At 45.6% G+C, this 20,675-nt stretch overlaps 2 protein-coding genes across 6 annotated transcripts in view; both read left to right on the top strand.

The window, feature by feature from the left end:
• Positions 1 to 20,675, top strand: part of LOC117365632 (N-acetyllactosaminide beta-1,3-N-acetylglucosaminyltransferase 3-like) — a 172,117-nt gene that overhangs the window by 55,125 nt on the left and 96,317 nt on the right. The window lies entirely within an intron of this gene.
• Positions 1 to 20,675, top strand: part of B3GNT3 (UDP-GlcNAc:betaGal beta-1,3-N-acetylglucosaminyltransferase 3) — an 83,817-nt gene that overhangs the window by 55,136 nt on the left and 8,006 nt on the right. The window contains exon 1 of one of the 3 annotated variants that reach the window (XM_033956217.1): positions 19,354 to 19,483. The exons of the other annotated variants lie outside the window; for them this stretch is intronic. Within the exon in view, the coding sequence (XP_033812108.1) occupies positions 19,363 to 19,483 (121 nt within the window). The 5' untranslated portion in view covers positions 19,354 to 19,362. Of the gene's footprint in view, positions 1 to 19,353; positions 19,484 to 20,675 lie in introns of those variants that run through there. 3 annotated transcript variants of the gene reach the window in all.

Below are 20,675 nucleotides of genomic sequence, written 5' to 3'. Positions count from 1 at the left end.
TAGAATTTTTTTTCTACCTTGTCTTCTCTAGTTTCTGCTTTCCTCATCTTCTTGTCACTCTCTTCCTTTAATCCACTGTCTACCCTCTCTCTGCCACTTCTTTATGGCATCTTCTCTCCTCCTATTCCCCTTACAGAAACTTTATGCCTCCCCCTTCCATCTCTCCCTTCACCCCCATTGATATTGCATCCATCTTCCCTTCCCTCCTCCAGTGGTCTGGCATCTTTCTCCTCTTCTTCCCTTCCCTCTCCAACACCTCCATGGTCTGACATTTCACTCTCTTCCCCCCCCCCATACTTCCATCAGAATCTTCCCCCTTTCTTTCCCTCCAACCCAACTCCATCCAGTATCCTTCCCCCTTATGTCTCTATCCCCATTCCCTGCACACCAATTCCATCAGCATCTGCCCCCTTTCTTTCCCTCCAACCCAACTCCATCCAGTGTCCTTCCCCCTTATGTCTCTATCCCCTTTCCCTGCACACCAATTCCATCAGCATCTGCCCCCTTTCTTTCCCTCCAACCCAACTCCATCCAGTATCCTTCCCCCTTATGTCTCTATCCCCTTTCCCTGCACACCAATTCCATCAGCATCTGCCCCTTTCTCTCCTTCCACCACCCTTCCATACCATCCTGACCCCCTTTCTCTCCCTCCACCACCCTTCCATACCACCCTGATCCCCTTTCTCTCCCTTCACCACCCTTTTATGCTCCTCCCTCCAAACCAGCAAGGTCCCGCGATGACTGCTTCTGCTGCCTCTGCTCCAGAAGACGTAAGTGAGATTGGAGGGGGTGGGCCGGCAGACCCAGGGAGTTGTGGCAAGGTCCCATGATGACTGCAGCTGCCGGTCCACCCCCTCCAACCTCACTTATGTCTTCCGGAGTAGAGGCAGCAGAAGCAGTCATCGCGGGTCTTCCTGCACTTCAGCATGGCTGCCGACTCTGCTTTGGAATAAGTACAGCAGCTGTGCTGAGGCCGTTTAGAGCAGCGTGGGAGGTTCCTGACCCTGCAAGCTGTGCTCCCCCCCTAGGGCTGGCACCTGGGACAGTCCGCACCCCCCACCCCGCTCTTGGTATGCCACTGCATGTCATGTTTCATTTCAGGCCACCATACCAACATATCCAAGATAGACAGCATTTCATCAGCTTTGGGGTGTCCCATGGGACCTGCACCATGAACCCAATGCATCCAGTCTTTACCTTGAGCTCTGGGGATAGCTATAAATAAGCCTGCCTCTCTTTTTACACATAGAATGTCTTTTTGTATAGTGAGTGTGATAAAGGGTGTGTGCTGGTATATGTTATCTGAGGTGTCTTGTATTAGCTTCCTCAGATTGGAGAGTTCAGGGTCATCTTTCTGCAGGGCTATGAAATAGTCTGGCGGTGCCACATGATCATAATCTACCATATGATCATATGGCTACCATATGAGTCTGTTCATACCAGGGCCATATAGGGCCTACATGACATACATTGTGGCAGGGTACAGGAATCCCAAATGCTTCTAAAACTTTAGTTCATGAGGTCATTCCCATGCAGTTAGCTACTCAACTGCATGACCTTAGTGGTATTCCCTCAGAGGCGGCAGATATTCCAGTTTGGGCACTAGACAAACTAGATTGTGCGAGAATGAATGCTGAAATTCTGTTAGAGGGTGAGGATCCCCCACCACAAAAAAAATACCCAGTACTTCATAAGAACATAAGAATTGCCGCTGCTGGGTCAGACCAGTGGTCCATCCTGCCCAGATGAGGGAAAGTAGTGGCGGGGGGTGCCCAATCATGTTGGGGGGGGTGCCCAATCGCGTCAGGGGGGGTGCCAGATTGCGTCGGGGGGGGGGGGGTGCCGGATCACGGGGGGGCGCTCGTAAATCGAGCCATGCTCGGTTTCTGAGGCACCGATTTTGCAAATGTTTTGCTCATCTTGAAAAATACTCGCAAACCGGTGCACTCGTAAACCGAGGTACCACTGTACTTGCAAAGAGGTGCAGCAAAATAGTTGTTCAAACTAGTATGGGTGAGTGAGAGAACCAAATTTATAGTAGTGTGGTCCCAGGGCTAGGTGCATAAGCTTATCAAAATCTGCATTGTTCATTTTATATTTCCCTAGACCCCAGTGAATCAGTATATCAGTAGCCCATTTGCACCATTCATTAATGTTAAAAGGCATAGGGCCCACTTTCTCCACTATTCTTTCAATGCACTGTCTTTCATATGTCCCTGCAGCACTACTGTTACTGGTGCTGTGCCACTTATAGGGGTTACTGTATTCTCCTTGTCTAACATGACCATTTATTTTTTCATCAAAACGGGACATCTATTAATATTCAGACCCGCCCCAATCCCACCCTAGACCCTCCCCAATCCCGCCCTAGCCCCACCCTAAATTTTTCCATTCATTTTTCATGTACACACAATATCTTATTAATTCATAATGGTAAACATAAATTTTTTAAAAAAACACAAAGCACACTACGCAGAGAAAATGTTAATTATTTACGAGTTTCTGATTTTTTTCAAAGATGTCAAGGCAGATGAATTTAAAATATGCAATGTCACCTCAGTAACTATAGAAAAACAGACAAATATAATGCAAAATATAGACAGCAGATATAAATTCACAAAACAGACACATTTTGATCACTAAATTTAAAATAAAATCATTTTTCCTACCTTTGTTGTTTGGTGATTTCATGAGTCTCTAGTTGCACTTCCTTCTGACTGTGCATCTAATCTTTCTTTCTTTCGCATCCAACATTTCTGTCACAATCCAGCCCCATCCCCTTTGGGTGCAGGTTTCTCTCTCTTTTCCCTATTACCCTCCCCAGATCCAGTGTCAGTTCTCATTTGTACCTTTGTTCTAGGTCTCCCTCTCTCTCCCTCCTCTGTTATGATCTTAAATCTCCCTGTTCTTCCCCAGGGTCTCTCCCCCCTCTGTCTGAACTTCCCATAATCCTGCATCTGCTTCCTGTCTTTCCCCTGTGGTCCAGGCCTTTCTCTCTCTAGTCTTTCTAATCTGCTTACACCCCCCTCCTCCACTTTCTCTGCCTCTTTCTCACCTTCCTCCCTCCCTCCTTCCCTCCCAGCAGATTTTAGCTTATCTCTCTCCTCCTTTTCTCCTCTCAGATCTGGTATCTGTCTCCTTCCTCTTTTCTTCCTCCCAGGTCTGGTATCTGTCTCCTCCCTTTCCCCCCTGCTCAGGCATCTCTCTCTCTCTGCTCCCTTCCTCCTGTTCTTTCTTCTCAGTTTATTTTCTGCCTATGTCTAAATTCTTTCTTACTATTCAGTCTTCAATTTCCCTCTTTCATTGTGTTTACCTATAGCTTGCCACCTCTTTCCTTCACCCCTTCCAGTATCTGACTCTATCCTCTTCCCTCAATCCAGCATGTGCCCTTTTTTCTTTCTCCTCCCCACTTCCTTCCAGCATCTGCTCCCCCTCTCCCCCACTTCCATTCAGTCTGTCCCCCTCTCCCCCACACTTCCATTCAGTGTCTGTCCCTCCTCTCCCCACACTTCCATTCAGCGTCTGTCCCTCCTCTCCCCCACACTTCCATTCAGCGTCTGTCCCTCCTCTCCCCCACACTTCCATTCAGCGTCTGTCCCTCCTCTCCCCCACACTTCCATTCAGCGTCTGTCCCTCCTCTCCCCCACACTTCCATTCAGCGTCTGTCCCCCTCTCTCTACCCCTTCCATCTACTGTTCACCCTCTGTCTCGCCCCTTCCATTCTCTGCCCTTTCCATCCAGTGCTCGCCCTCTCTCTCTTCCATATGGTATCTTCCCTCTTTCTACATGATTCATTTCAGCTTCCTCCTCTCCATTTTTCTGTCTCCCTATGCTCTGGAACCTTTCTCTTCTCCTTTCCTTCCTTCCTTCCCACTCCACCCCCTGGTCTGACGTCTCTATCTCCTTCCCTCCCCTCCCCCATGCTCTGGCATCTATCTCCCTCCTTTCCCTCTGGTCTGGCATTTGTTTCCTCTCTCTCCCCCCATGCTCTGACATCTCCCCCTCCCCCTCCATGGTCTGGTATCTCCTTTCCTTTCCCTCCCTCCCTCCCTCCCTCCCTCCCATGGACTTGGCATCTCTCGTTCCTCTCCCTTTTCCTTCTCTCTCCTTTTGTGTCCAGCATCTCCCACCTGCATTCCTACTCCTCATGTCTTTTTTTTTCTTCACCCTACAACCTTCATGTCCAGCATCTTCCTGTGTTCCTTTTCTTCTTCCTTATCTGATTTCTCCCCTTTCCTGAGCCAGCCAACCCACCATCTTCTCACATCCCATTCCAGTACTTCCCCTCTTTACCCACAGGGAATCAGCCCTTAGCTTAATTTAGAGGCAAGTGTTCTAGTGCTGCTGCGAGACTGGAGGCGATTCTTAGCTGCCATCGGCCCTGTCTTCGGCTGCGCTGGTAATGCTAAACTGCACTGTAAAACCAAAGAGAGAAGCCGCGGGACTTTCCCACTTGCCTGCATTGCTCGAAGTTCTGCCGCTCTCGATCCACCCCTCAAAAACAGGAAGTCACTTCAGAGGGGGGCGGGATCAAGAGCAGCAGAACTTCGAGCAATGCAGGCAAGTGGGAAAGTCCTGCGGCTTCTCTCTGGGTTTACTGTGCAGTTTAGCATTACCAGCGCAGCCGAAGGGAGGGCTGATGGCAGCTAAGTGAGCTGCCTGAATCGCAGGGCCCCCTTGCCATCCCCTAATGCCGGCCCTGATAATAGGGAGGGTGATTTCGGACCTGGCAGGCCCCCCCTGACCATTTCAGAGCTGTAGGGAGGGAAGGAGAGAGGCAGGCTTTAGCACAGGAGGGGAAGTGATCGCCGGTCCGTTGTCCCCGCGCACAGCTTCAGGACGCTGTCCCTGAAAACGGGACATTTCGGCGTCCCGAAGCGGTGGGTCGGGACAACGGGACGGTCGGTCCCATAACGGGACTGTCCCGTTGAAAACGGGACATATGGTCACCTTATCCTTGTCACTATTGGTATTGTGCTGGCATGGTAGTGAATTTTCCTCACCTGCGTTTGACTGTTCTTCCTCCTGTTCTGCATCTGCAGCTGGTTTACCTTTTTTCTGGCCTGCTACAAAAACTGTATTCTGTGTCTCTAAAAATTGACTGCATAGATTATATGATGGAGGTGGCACAAGTGCCGAAGGCAAAATCTGTGAAGAGTCAGCATTAACCTGACCCTGTGAGGCACATTTTGACTTTACCACCTAGAAGTCACAAGATTATGGCGGTATAGAAAAATAAAGTTATTATTATTATTAAATACTTTAATTCTGCCTTAGCCTCTTCTAATTGTTCATTGACAGCTAAACAATTGCTTGAACAATTTGAGGTCGTAGCATGGATATTTTAATTTGTGCCTCATCAACTGATGGCACTGAGTGTTCAAGTCAGTATTTTTTTGTCTTATGCTAAAGTCCTCTACATAGGCCTTGGATGAAAAGGCATTTTCGTTTATTTGTTTTCTTTCTAAACTCCTGAGAGTGATTAGCCATTTGTTTCTGAATATCGTACCATGTGTATTTTGGAAAATCACCCTCATATAGGCTGCCCTTCCTGTCAAAATATTTATGTATAATTTCTGTGAATTCTTGAAAATCAAAAGTGTCCATATTTGAGGCTGCAGAAGTCTGCTTTGGTATGTGGGCCTTGCTCATATATTTATATGACCTTCTAAATGGTCCTGAGATTGAAATGCTCCCCCTTATGGGGGAGGGAGAGTTTAGTAATAGGTAGAAAAAATGAGGTAAAGCGTGTTAGGCAAGAGTCACCAGCATAAAGAATACACTTATGGCCACACCTGCCCACACTTTAAATACAAAGGTTACTACCTGAAATTTATAGGCAGAAGTGTAGCAGGAAAAAATATTAGAAATTTGTTGGGACAAAGGTGCCAGCTGCCAGCAGTTCCAGCCCAGTCTGCACTGGTCCTTCACCAGGGCAGAGACTGACAGGAAATAGAATTAAAAGCACAATTAAAAAAAAAAAAAATTAAAAGCTGTTAGTACAGATGTGGGTTGTCTTAATTGAGTGACTGTTTAACTTCGTACCACATTGGATTCGCTAGCTTTCTCTTCAGAGCAGCTCAAATATTAAACCAAATTTTCTTACATGCAACTAGAGAATGATACAGGGAAACCCCGCAACCACTGTCCCCGCAGCATCCATACAAACCTTTAGAACTGCAATATTTAGCTTATTCCTTCCTTATAAATCAAAGTTCTGGTTGCTGAACTAGAGAAAGAGATGTTCAGCTGGCAGGGCTTTGTTTATAAATTTTTATCAACACAACTAATATACTACTTTATCCTAAAGCAAAAAAAAAATATATATATATATATTTTTCTGCCTTTGTTGTCTGGTTTCTGCTTTCCTCATCTTCTCATTCAATTCCTTCCATCCACTGTCTGCCTTCTCTCTGCATCTTCCATTTGCTCTGGTATTGTGTCTCTCCCTTCCATCTCTTTCTCCCTCCACCCACCCCACCCCAATTGATCTGGCACCCATCTTCTTCCCTCCGCTACCCCATAGTCTGGCATCTCTATCTTCTTCCCTTCTAGCGTCTTCTCCCCACTCTGTTCTCAATTTCCCTTCCAGCGTCTTCGCCCCACTCTCTCTTCCCCATTTCCCTTCCAGCGTCTTCGCCCCACTCTCTCTTCCCCATTTCCCTTCCAGCGTCTGTTCCTTTCCTTTCCTCCACCAACCTTCTCTCTTGCCACCCCCCTTCAGTGTCTGTTCCTTTCCATCACCCTTCAGCACCCCTCGCGCGGTCCGAGCATCTCCCTCCCTCCCCCTTATGACTTTGGCATCCCAATGGAACAAGGATCGGGATTCTCTCTCCCGACGCATTGTCGTGACTCCTTTGTTGAAGAGGTCTCTCTGTTGGTGGATGCTCTCTTCCAATCTCTCCAGAGGGTTTCTGTTCCATGCTCCTCCTCCGCAAAAGGTCCTCACGACGGACTCGTCGACCTATGCTTGGAGGGCTCATCTGGACAGTCTGCACACCCAGGGTCTTTGGTCCCGTGCCGACCGCCTTTGTCACATCAATCTTCTGGAGCTTCGAGCGATTTTCCTCGCTCTGAAAGCCTTTTGTCACCTTCTTCGCGACTGGGTGGTGCTAGTTCGTACGGACAACCAGGTCGCCATGTATTATATCAACAAACACGGGGGCACGGGGTCCAGGTTCCTGTGCCAGGAGGCGATGCGGCTCTGGGATTGGGCCATCCGCCACAACATATTCATTCGAGCTGTCTACTTTCAGGGCCAGCGGAACTGTCTGGCAGACAAGTTGAGTCGCCTCCTGCAGCCTCACGAGTGGTCCCTCCACTCCGTAACCCTGCGTCAGGTGTTTGCTCGTTGGGGGACTCCGGATGTCAATCTGTTCGCGTCCCCCTCAATCACAAGTTGCCCCGCTTCTGCTCCAGGGTCTACACCCCTCTCAGGATCCAGGCGAATGCTTTCCTTCTGGATTGGATGAACGAGTTCCTGTATGCGTTCCCTTCATTCCCTCTGATTCTGAAGACTCTCGTCAAGCTCAAATCTTCGCATGCCACCATGATCCTGATTGCTCCTTGGTGGCCCCGACAGCCGTGGTTCTCCTTTCTGTTGCTATTCAGTTCCAGGAAGCCTCTTCCTTTCCCTGTTTTTCCTTCTCTGCTTATGCAGAGTCAGGGTTCTCTGCTCCATCCCAACCTTCAGTCTCTGCACTTAACAACTTGGTTCCTCGAGACTTAATGCCCTCGTTCCAGTTCTCCCAGCCTGTGCTGGATGTCCTGGAAGTGTCATGAAAGGAGTCCACTTGCCAATTTTACCATCAGAAGTGGATCTGCTTTTCTTCCTGATGTGCTACTCAGCAGCTGGAGCCGGTTTCTGCCTCCCTATCTGCAGTCCTGGATTATCTGTTGCACTTGTCTGGCACTGGACTCAAGTCCTCTTCGGTTCGAGTCTACCTTAGTGCCATTGCTGCTTTTCATCAGCCACTTGATGGGAAGCCTATCTCTGTTCATCCTGTGATTTCCCACTTCATGAAAGGACTTCACTTTCATCCGCCCCTTAAGCCTCCTCCGGTGGTTTGGGATCTTAACGTGGTCTTTGCTCAATTGATGAAACCCCCGTTCGAGCCGCTAGCGCGGGTTCACTTAAAGTATCTTACTTGGAAAGTTGTGTTTCTTATTGCTCTCACTTCTGTCCGTCGGGTCAGTGAGCTTCAAGCCTTGGTAGCGGACCCACCTTTCACTATCTTCCATCACGATAAGGTGGTTCTCTGTACCCATCCTAAGTTCTTACCTAAGATTGTTTCTGATTTTCATATCAACCAATCCATTGTTCTTCCTGTATTTTTTCCGAAGCCCCATTCTCACCCTGGGGAAGTGGCTCTACATTCTCTTGATTGTAAGCATGCGCTGGCCTTCTACTTGAAGCGCACCGCTCCTCATCGTTCTGCTCTCCAGCTGTTCCTTTCTTTCGATCCTAATCGCTTGTGTCGCTTTATCTCTAAGCGGACCATTTCTAACTGGTTGGCCGCTTGTATTTCTTTCTGTTATGCTCAGGCTGGTCTCTCCCTGCCGGGTCGAGTCACAGGCCACAAGGTCAGGGCGATGGCAGCGTCTGTTGCTTTCCTCCGCTCCACTCCCATTGAGGAAATCTGTAAGGCTGCCACATGGTTCTCGGTTCATACGTTCACCTCTCACTACTGTCTGGATGCTTTCTCCAGGGTGACGGCCACTTTGGCCAGTCAGTTTTGCAGCATCTATTCTCCTAAATTGCCAACTCTCCCTCCATCCCTTTCTGGTTAGCTTGGAGGTCACCCACTTGTAGAGAAAATGCTGCCTGCTTGTCCTGGGATAAAGCACAGTTACTTACCGTAACAGGTGTTATCCAGGGACAGCAGGCAGATATTCTCGCAACCCACCCACCTCCCCGTGGTTGGCTTCTTTGCTTGCTATCTGAACTAAGGACACGCGGAGGAGACTAATGCCTAGGCAAAGTGGGAGGGGCACGCGCGCATGCATGGGCCAATCGCAGCCTGAAGGTCTTCGAGCAAGTCTTCTTGCGAAAACGTCCGCTAGGGGGCTCCGTCGGTGACGTCACTCACTTGTAGAGAATATCTGCCTGCTGTTCCTGGATAACACCTGTTACGGTAAGTAACTGTGCTTTATGTTTCTTTATTGTAGTTGTGTTAGTATGTTAGTTGGATTAGTTTGATGTAAAATTTCTCGTCATTTGATTTCAAATTGTAATTCTCCAGCTTCTTTATTTGTTGTATTTTTGCTTGATAAGAAATGATGCCTTTTATAAAGGCTTTAAATGAATTTCACAAAGAATTCCATCCCACACATAGAAACATGATGGCAGATAAAGGTCAAAATGCCCTTCTAGTCTGCCCATCCATAGTAACCATTATCTCTTCCTCTCTCAGAGAGCTCCCACGTACCTATCCCAGGCCCTTTTGAATTCAGACAGTCTCTGTCTCCACCACCTCTTCCAGGAGACTGTTTCATGCATCTACTGCCCTTTCTGTAAAAAAGTATTTCCTAAGATTGCTCCAGAGTCTTTCACCTCTTAACTTCATCCTATGCAGTTTCCTTTCAAATGAAAGAGACTCGACTCATGTGCATTTACATTATGTAGATATTTATACGTCTCTATCGTATCTCCCCTTTCCTCCAAAGTATACAGATTGAGATCTTTAAATCTGTCCCCATATGCCTTATGATTAAGACCACATACCATTTTAGTAGCCTTCCTCTGGATTGACTCCATCCTTTTTATATCTTTTTGAAGGTGCGGCCTCCAAAATTGTACACAATATTCTAAATGAGGTCTCACCAAAGGGGCATCAATACCTCCTTTTTCCTACTGGCCATACCTCTCCCTATGCAACCTAGCATCCTGTCAAAGGCTTTGCTAAAATCTAAAAACAACACATCTAGTGCATACCCTCTATCCAATTCTTTGGTCACCCAGTCCAAAGAAATTGATCAGATATGTCTGACAAGACCTGCTTTTAGTGAATCCATGTTGCCTCTGGTCCTGTAATCTAAAGGATTCCAAAAACTTGACCATTCTCTGTTTAAAAGTGTTTCCATTAATTTGCCTACCACAGAAGTCAGACTTACCAGCCTGTAATTCCCTACTTCTTCCTTACTTCCACTTTTGTGGAGAGGGACCACATACATCCTTCTCCAGTCCTCCGGTACCACTCCTGACTCTAGAGACTCGTTGAAAAGGTCGGTCAGCAGAGCTACCAGAACTTCCCTAAGTTTTTTCAGCACCCTCGGATGTACACCATCCGGCCCCATCGTTCTCGCTTGTACTCACAAGACACACACGCCCCTTTGGTGTCTCATTGCTTAACTGCCAATCACTCCTTTAGGGATTTACGGTACGTTTTGCAGCCTTGAAAGTAATCCCCCCTTTGCCTCAGGGAGGTGATCTGAATGCCATTCTCCTTAAGGAGAAATGGTGGATCCTTTATTTGACTAGTTTGGCTCCTGGAGGTTTAAATACTGACTGTCCTAATCGCCAGGACATCCAAATAATCAAAACCATCTTTCTGTATGTTAACAAGGTGTTCCAGCCTCTGTACGTTTCGAGCACGAGATGGGCGTGTTGGAGGTATGTTATGGGTGGGTTTTGGGCAGTTTCAAGGGTGGGTTAGACATGGACATCTTGCAGCGATAAACATTTTGCAAGACAACCTGGACAGAACTTATATGTTTGGAACTAGACCTATTTTAGAAGAGTTTAAGTGCCACAAAGGTGCCCAAACTGACCAGATGACCATGCATGCATCAAAGTAAGACACCTCCTCACATCCACAAAGATCAGAATACAGACATACATACCTGTCTCCAGAACATCAGCATGTGGTATAGGAAGCCTAGTAGAGCTACACACAGGCGTCTTAAGTAGCCTGTTGGGTGGGCTAGTGAACCATAGAAAGGAGTAGCAAGTCTCATAAGCCACTCTAACCACTATATTCATGGTGGAAAATGTGAGCCCACCAAAACCCTACTCTACTGCCATATAAGTGCTACCTGCAGCTATAAGGGCTATTCGGGTTGTAGACAGGTGGGTAAAGTGTGTTATGGGGAGCTCAGCATAACCTATACAGGAGTTCTGGTGAGATGTTTATCTGGCACCCTTTATGTGAAATTCAAAGCAGTTCCCTCTAAGGTGCCCCCCTGCTATGTTGTCATGTCTGGGTAGCCAATCCATTACTGGGCTGCCCTCTCCCCTCACACACACATCCAAATGGTGTTGATCTGGGCGTTTGGGACCTGGATGAATTTTTGGTTGAAAATGTAGTATGAAGATATATATCCCAATGGCCTGGATGTCCAAATAGGGGATTAAAAAATATATATACGTATGTATTTCTAGACATATTTTGGTTTGCCTTTCGAAAATAGGCATTTTCTTACAGCTGACTTTGGACATCTAACACCATACATATGTTTTGAAAATGCCCCCTATGCATTTTTTTCATGGCCCCTTTTCTTTGAAAAACTCTGCCTCTTCCAATCAATGTTGAACTATCCTTTAAGAATTTTACATCTTCATTGAAAACCTGACTCTCTTATAATGCTTTTGACTTCATTTAGGATAATTTTCCTATTAATATCACTGTTTTTCCTTGCTTCCCTTAACCTCTTCCCTTACCACCACTTCCCCCTTACCTTTTTTATTTTCATTTCAGACAGAGTGTGTTCTGAATGCATGACTCTGTCCTATCTGGTAATGTTCGAGGGGCCACTGAAGTGATTAACAATTTAAAAACCAATGAAAAAGTAGAAAAGAAGAGAATTATGTGAAGCCATGAAACTTACAAGTTATTCCATACTTTTCTTGACAATTTCCATTTCATATCATTGAAACATTGTTAAGAAAAGTGTGGCATAACTTGTAAGTTTCTTGGTTCCACATCATTCTCTTCTTGGGTGGGCTGAGAACTTTTCAGCGGCCCCTTGTAGTTCTTTTCTACTTTTTCATTGGATTTTAAATTGTTAATCACTTTGATCTGCCAGTTAGCAAAGGTGGTATTGTAAATTTTAACAAACATAGATAAACATAATTAATATGCATAAGATAAATTTGCATTCACTACTGCCATTGTATGCAAATGTATCTCATTCATATTTATTATGGATATCCTGAAAACCTGGCTGACTAGGTGTGTCCCAAGAACTCTTGCTGTAGACTGCTCATACCACTACTCCCCCTTAAGAGCCTTCACTCATCTCGCTGAAATCACCTTGTGATTCCCTCTTATCATAACATCTGCCATCCATTTAAGAATTTTCATCATAGTAGGCCCAGAAAATGGATCTAGGTGTCATTGTTGAGGCTACGTTGAAACCCTCAGCTCAATGTGCGGCAGCGGCTAAGAAAGCAAATAGAATGTTAGGAATTATCAGGAAAGGAATGGAAAACAAAGATGAAAATGTTATAATGCCCTTGTATTTCTCTATGATACGACTGCAACATGAATTCTGTGTGCAGTTCTGGTTGCCGTATCTCAAAAAAGATATAGCTGAATTAGAAAAGGTACAGAGAAGGGTGATGAAAATGATAAAAGGTTTGGGATGACTTACCTTTGAGGAGAAGCTAAAGCAGTTAGGGCTCTTCTTGGAGAAGAGACTGCTCAGGGGTGATATAGAAGTCTATAAAATGGAATGGAATGGAAAGGGTAGATATGAATTGCTTGTTCACTCTTTCCAAATATACTAGGACTAATGGGCATACAATGAAGCTACTAAATAGTAGATTTAAAACAAACCAGAGAAAATGTTTCTTCATGCAACATGTAATTAAACTCTAGAATTTGTTGCTGGAGAATGTAGTGAAATCAGTTAGCTTAGCGGGGTTTAAAAAAAGCTTAAATAATTTCCTAAAAGAGTTCATAGGCCATTATTGAGATGGCTTGGGGAAATCCACTGCTTATTTCTAGGATGTTGTTGTTAGGTGCCATCAACTCATGTTAGAGTCCTAAAACTTGATGAATTGTAAATCTAAAAAGAAATCGGTTTTGTGCTAGTCTGGAAAGGTCCTCCAGCATCCATCCCCATGGTTGTTTTCAATGTGTCCAACAATCTGATTGCAGGTCGCCTTCTTCGCCTGGTTTCAACGATCTTCCCAAACATGATGTCCTTCTCCAGTGATCTCTCTTTTCTAATGGTGTGGGTTGATCTCTTCCAGAATCGATTTGTTAGTTCTTCTGGCAGTCCATGGCACGCCTAAAATCCTTCTTCTTCACCAAAGCTTAAATGAGTCAATCTTTCTGTCTTGTTTCTGTAGTGTCCAGCTTTCGCATCTGTAACTGACCACTGAGAAAATGAATGCATGGACAAGTCTTATCTTCGTTTGGAATGTTACCTCCTTGCCTTTGAATATTTTGTCGAGAACCTTCATTGAAGAGCAACCAAGTGCTATTTTGCGGAATATTTCCTCCCTGCTAGTTGCTTCTTTGTTTAGAAAAGAGCCCAGGAGATTGAAATCCTTTACAACTTCTATTGGCCACTGTTGGAAACAGGATTCTGGGCTTGATGGACCTTCGGTATGTCCCAGTATGGCAATTCTTATGTGTTTGTCTTTTGCTATGCCCTTTCTCCTATTCTAATCTAATATACAGTTTTTGAACCACACTATTTCAGTAGAGGTTCAAGGCGATCTCATTGGAAAACCCCATTCAACTTAAATGGGGACTTACAATAGCTATAAATAATTATCTTAAAAATATCAATAAAATCTCATCTGTGGCTTTCAAATGCAACAGACTTAATAGGATCTCAGTCCTGAAAGAAAAGCAAAGGTACAGAGAGGCCAGAGACCCCCTTGGTCAGTAGCAAACAAGCTTAAGAAATCTGAAAAGCACAGTGATGATTTGCCTCGGGGGTCTATACATGGAGAACAATGAAAACAGTTCTTCTAATCTCCTTTCCACTGCTTATGCAACTTATGGGCACTGGACTGCTTGTGGCCCCTAGCTTAATGCATTGTTTGTCTACTAAGAATATCCTCCAGTATAAGCACCCCAAGATCTTCCTTTTGCTTGATGCATATCATATCTTCCCCTCACTCCAAATATGACAGTACATTTTCTGCACTGATTCTTAGCTGACGTCATGCATTTTTAGATAATTCCTCATTCTTCTGCCATTGCGGATCTGGGTCCCATCTAGAGAAAGACAAACTTTGGCCCCCTTTTATCAAACTGCACTAGGGGTTTTTATCGCTGGCTGCTGCAGAAAAAGCTCTAATGCTTATAAGCATTCTGTGAGCATTGGAGCTTTAATCGCAGTAGCTGGTGATTTTAAAAAAAACCATAACGCGGTTAGAAGTTGGTGGATCTAAGATGGCAGCGGACAAGTGACGGCGTCTCAGATCGAACGAGGCAGTTTTGCAAACTAACTCCTACATGTCCGCTATGCCGCACACCAAACGAAAAGGAAGCGTTCATTCCATGTCCTCGATGGTTAGAACTTCTTCCCCTGCCCAGCGCTCTATTCTGGAGTTTGCCACAACTTCGAGGTTCCAGGAAGGGTCCGGAGGTGTGTCTGCTGCCTTCTCAGCTAGAGGAGAAGCCGAGGAGCTAGACTTTGAAACATCCCTTTCACCTCCGGGAGTCGTCACTCCACCGTGCCCTACTTTCAAAGCAGCAGTGTTGGGGAAGTCTCATGAGGATTCTCACTTGAAGGAAACCCCGTTTCGAGGGGCACTTGCAGTGAGGAACATGGGAGAGCAGGCAGAGCTGGGAGTTGGAGTTTGCTCCCAGCTAACAAAACTGCCGGTGATAACTCTGAAGAATATATGGGAAATTCTCCAGCACCTAAACAGTAACATCACCAAATCTTCTCAAGATACTTCTCAGCTTGTAAGTACTATTGCCTCTTTAGAGAAAAAAAGTGGAAAGTATAAAAGAAGACTTTGCCTTTGATTTAAAGCAAGTTAAAGTAAAGGTTGATACTCTCCAAGACTTAACATCTGAAATGGTGAAAGACAAAGTTTTTTTGAAAAGAAAGATAGAACTGGAAAATTTCAATCGCAGACTGAATATCCCTTTGTTAAATTTTCCTAAATCACCACTAATGTCTTCTCTGGATTTGTTTAAAAAATACCTGAGTGAAGTTTTGAAATTTTCCTTGGAAGCTTTTTCCCCATTAAATAAAATTTATTTTGTGCCATTTAAACAAGTAAATCCACATATGGGACAAGTTAATTCAAACGGTCAGGAAAATTTAAATATTACAGACTTACTTGAAACAAGTATATCAGAAACAACTGAAAGAGCTACTCTACTAGTTTCCCTAGTATTCGAGCAAGATGTTAATGCTATATTTAAATTGTATTATCGGAATTCACAAGTATTGTTCTATGGTAAAAAAAAAGTTTGGATATTTCCTGATTTAACTTGCCAAACACAAGAAAGAACGAAATTATTTCTTGCAATGAGATCTGAGGCACTGAGCATTGGTGCCTCATTCCTTTTGGCATATCTGTGCAAGTGTATGATTAAGTACTTGGGAATGAAATATGTCTTCTATGCACCGGAACAACTGAGAACATTCTTGGAAATGAAGATGTTGGTGACGTGAATGTTTGGGAGAGATTAAGAAGTGCTCTTTTATGGATATTGGGACCTCCCGTTAAGTCTTTTCCTTATTTTTTTTAGGGTATTAAATATGATTCTCTTCTCTTTACCAAGATCGCCCTCCCTGTTATTGGGGTCTAAGGAAGATAGCAATTCTTATGTTAATTGAAAATTTATTTAATTATTTCGAGTTTCTTTCTGTATTTCTTCTACAAGAGTTTATTTTATCTTGTTGAAATTGTTAAATCTCAATAAAAAAAATAAAACAAAAAAAACCCCCTAATGCGGCTTGATAAAAGGGGGTCTTTATTGCAAATCCATCTACACTATTACTTAGGACAACATTGAAGAGAAGCAGCTCCAGGACTTATCCCTGAGGCTGCCTTTTATTTGGAGTGAGCTCCATTCACCGCTACACGTTACTGTCTTATCACTCAACTAGTTCCTAGGCTAATCCATCACCTTGCAGCCATCTCCCAGCCTATTCAGTCTTTTTATGACCCCATTGAGTGGCACAGTGCCAAAGCTTTGTTGAATAAGTACTGATTCCGATCTAATTCTTTGGTTACAACCAGAAAAAAATCCCTCAGTTTTGTATGACATAATTTTCCCTTTAAAAACCATTCTGCCGGTAGCCAGTGCTGTTTAGCACTTCTTCACATCGGGACAGGCAGTCCCGCAGCTGTCCGACCCAGCTTGCTAAGAGGGTCCTTCGGGGAGCCTTAACTACGGACCAGCCGCGAGGGAGCCTGTAGCCAGTGCTGTTTAGCACTTCTTCACATCGGGATAGGCAGTCCCGCAGCTGTCCGAACCAGCTTGCTGAGAGGGTCCTTCGGGGAGCCTTAACTACGGACCAGCCACGGTACGCGGCCTTCGGTCACGAGCCTCGGGTCGCGAGCTGAAGGGGCGTGGCTAAAGGGGCTTGCCCCTTTTGAGCCCCTTCGGAGCCCAAGAGGAGCAGGGAGTAGGGCTATCGATTCCTCAATATGGGGAAGAGGAAGGCCAAAGCAATATTATCAGTTGGAACAACGGGCCCGATGGATCGCCACCTTACGACTCCCACTCTTCCACATGCTGAGGAACAGGTAACCCCTAATATACAAGCTGTCTCTCTATCCTCAGGGGAACCAACACCACCTCCTCAACCATTATATTCCCTACGGTTAGAAGAATCTCCCTCCCTTTTTCAAGAGGGATTAATTTCTTCTTCCCCTCAATCATCTTTGTTATCTGGACTGGAGGTTTCTGGACACTCCTTGGGGCAAGTTAAAGAACTATTCCCAGTGCAAATGACCACTGGGCAAGGCTCGGACGCTCTCCCCAGGGATAAAGTGATCACTCTAAATGATGTTTGGCTTAGTATTAATAGAATAGAGTCATCATTACAAAAGACTGTTATGAATTTATGCCAATTTTCATCTGATGCAACAGTTAAAATTAAAGAGCAAGATATAAAAATTGGAGAAACGGCTGTGAAATTAGAAAAATTAGACCGGGCAGTAGCTAATTTACAAGCTAGTGCTGTTTCTAATATAAAGGATAGTATGATGATACATGCTAAATTAGAAAAAATGGAGAATTCTATCAGGAGTAAAAATCTTCGCTTGTTAAATTTTCCAATCACACATTATCTGTCCCCGATGGATCTCTTGAGAATGTATTTGAAAGATATATTACATTATACTAAAGTGGAGACCTTTGAGGTTGATAATCTCTATTACATCTCAAGAGATTCTAAGGAAAGGGCAGATGAAGGTGAAATGGATAAAATTGTGTCACCTGAGAGTTTGAATGTGTCACAGTTTTTGGAATCATCTAAAGATATAATTGATAAGCGAGCAACTCTTCTCGTGACCTTTAAGACAGAGCTTGAAAACAAGACATTTTAAAGTTATATTTTTTGAAAAAACAAGAGATGTTTTGCGGTCAACAGGTGATAATGTTTCCGGATGTATCTAGACAGACTCAGTTTAAAAGAAAACAGTTCCTTCAGCTAAAGCCTAAAGTTTTGGCAGTTGGAGCTACTTTCTTTTTGAAATTTCCATGTAAATGCCTTATCTCGTTTGGTAGTGATAAATATGGGTTTTATAATCCAGTCCAGCTAGAAGACTTTATTAAAGAGAAACCATTGTTGAAAGTTTAATTTCAGATACTGACTTTACTTTTGGAGGATGTTTGTATAGATATATAAAATGCCAGTTGCCTGTCCCTAGATAAGTAGACAGAATGATTTGAAGTTTTATTTTAAAATACTGGCTACCAATGATAATGTGGACTAGGACATGGTTGAATTATTGCCTAATATGTTTTATTGTTCTTTTTATGGATTTTGTATTTTTTTCTGTGGTCATTCATGGATTTGTTATTAAGATATAACGAATAATCAAATAAATAATTTAAAAAAAACAAAACAAAACCCATTCTGCCTTGAATCCTGTAACCTGCTGGACTCAAGACACTCCCCCTGTCTCTTCAGTCATGACTGTTACTGAACCAACGCCAACCCTGAAACCACTTCGCTCTCAAAACTGATTTAACAGAACTGTCACAGCTTCTAGAATATCTGTGACCTCCTCAGGGTATATCATTTTCAGTTTTGCTAATTCCATATAACTCCCCCTTTCTTCTGTGGCTAATGTGGCTATTGCCCCATTCCCTGCCAAGAACTAGTAGTTCATGGTCTATGATCATCAAACAAAAGTGTGTTTTGCTTTTCTGCTTTCTTTGTCTGCCTGAATTCACTCCTGATGCTATGTTTGCCTGCCCGCCCTCTCACTGACATACCTGAAAAGTAACCAAAGTGAGGTTATATCGTTCCGGGCTCTCACTGTCATTATTCCAACCCCTCCCCTACCTCTCTTCCTTTATCAAGATATTATTTCTTTCCTTCTCTTCCTGAGAAGCTGTATCTTTAATCTTTTAGTTCTTACTTTTTCACCCTTCTGTTTTGAAACATGCCAGTTCCTCGTCCCTCTATTTTTATTTGTTTTGCTAATGTAAAGATTAATCACTCTTGCCAGAGATCCTTTCTGTTTCGCCATTGCTATATATCACAAAAAAATGCCTCCCTGCTCGCCCCCCCCCTCAATTTACCCCTCTCTCCTAAATTAGGTCCCCTAAGTGAATTCACTCTTCTGTTCTCTTTAGGTTGCCTTCTCCTTCCACTGTTTGAATAGCTAAGTCAATATATTTATTATCCCAGGACAAGCAGGCTGCATATTCTCTACATGTGGATGACGTCATCCACGGAGCCCCGACGCGGACAGCTTTGCAAGCAAACTTGATTGAAGATTTCAAGTTTGCTGGTGCTGCACCATGCATGTGTGTGCCTTCCTGCTCCACTAGAGGGTGCATCCCCTCCTCGTGATCTTCAGTTCTTAGTTTTCTGCGGAGCCAGAAAGCCTTGTCGTTTTTCTCTCCGTGTGTTCTTTGCCTTTCTAGCACCGCGGCTTCATTGTTTTGTACTGGGAGTTGCTGTGCGCCTTTTTGCCTTCGTTGTTCGTCAAAAAAAAAAAAAAGAATAACATCCATTCGGACTCGGCATCAGGGGGCTCCCGGATTGCCGTGGCCGCTGGGCCTGGATCAGCTGCGGCCTGTTTTTCCTTTGTCCTGGCCTCTTACCGGGTTTAAAAAGTGCACCCAGTGCAGTCGGCTGCTGTCCATCACCGACCCGCATCGGTGGTGTATCTTGTGCATGGGGGCTGACCATCCAACCGACGCTTGTCCCAGGTGTGCGACTTTTCAGAACCGTGCCCTGCGACGTCATCGGGCCCGCATGGCTGAACTTTTTGCTGTGGAACCGGCCCTGGCTTCGGCTCCGGTCTCGGCCTCGACCTCGGCCTCAAAGACCTCGGCCTCGAAGGGATCGACCCCGGCCTCGAAGACCTCGGCTCCGGGTAAGTCCCCTCTTCCTTCCTCTTCAGGGTCAGCGCTGGCGAGGAAGCCAACCTTGGAGTCTCTGGCCGTTCATGGTGGGAGTGCTCTTCCACCGGCCCCGTCGAGACTGGCCAAGCCCTTAAAACGTGCTTCCACCTCCAGGGAATACTCATCTTTGAGGTCGCCCTCGGTGGAATGCACCGCTGCACCTGATATGCTTTTGGTGTCCGTGTTTCAGGAGATGTTAAGGGCTATGATATCCTCAGAGCTCTTCTTGGCTTTGGCCCATTTGACCCCGGCCTCGACCTTATGTGCGCTGGACCAGCCTGAGCGTAGTGTCGAGGCCCCTCGGAGCAAGGTGCGTCGGTCTCGGCATCTCTCCTCATCGGATTCTCTCCACGACTCTCGGGGTGTACAGGTCGAGGCATGCCTCGACCCAGTCTCATCATTTGGCGAAACAGCCCCGGGACTCCCCCCCGAGGCAGGGTAGGTCTCCGGGTGGTCACCCTGCCGGTGATCTCCGGGTTTCGGAGTTGTATTTGTCCAATTTCCGGTTGTTTAAGTCGCCCTCCCGGTCCGGAGCTCTGCTCCGGGAGGCCGCAGCTTCGAAGAGGTCTCCTCCGTGTTCCCGCTGAGTGTCGCCTCGGCGTCAGAGGACCTCGGTGCCTCGGACCCCGGGGTCCTCACCTCGGCCGCCCTCGAGGCGTCGGCAGTCCTCGACCCCGCCCCGGTCCCTCAGCGGGGCGTCTTGGGGCTTGGGACTGGGCACTGATAGGCTGCCGCATTACTCTCGGGAGACTTCTCCCTCTTTTTCAACGGTGCCTCGGTCTCATTCGACCACCCCCATCGAGAGCCGATTGGACAGTTGGCCGTCATCCTTCACCCGGTTTGTTCAGGACATGGGGAAGGCACTCCATCTCAAACTCCAGTCTGACTCAAAATACACCAAGGAGTTTTTGGAGGAGATGGACCTCCCTTGTTCTCCTCGGGAGTCTTTGCGGCTCCCTTTGAATCCGGTGTTGCGCCAGGCTTTCTTCCGGAATTTGGAGACCCCCCTATGCTGTCCCAGTCATTCCGTCCAAAATGGAGTCTCGATACCGGACCATCCCTTGTCCGGGGTTTGAAAAGGCGCAACATTCCCATCAGTCCCTGCTGGTGGAATCTTCTCTGAAAAAGAGTCATCCCTCCAGGGTCTCCACGGCGGTCCCACCT

Source organism: Geotrypetes seraphini, chromosome 8, assembly GCF_902459505.1.
Source record: "Geotrypetes seraphini chromosome 8, aGeoSer1.1, whole genome shotgun sequence".
Classification (NCBI taxonomy): Eukaryota; Metazoa; Chordata; class Amphibia; order Gymnophiona; family Dermophiidae; genus Geotrypetes; species Geotrypetes seraphini.
This window is presented reverse-complemented; position numbering and strand designations above follow the sequence as displayed.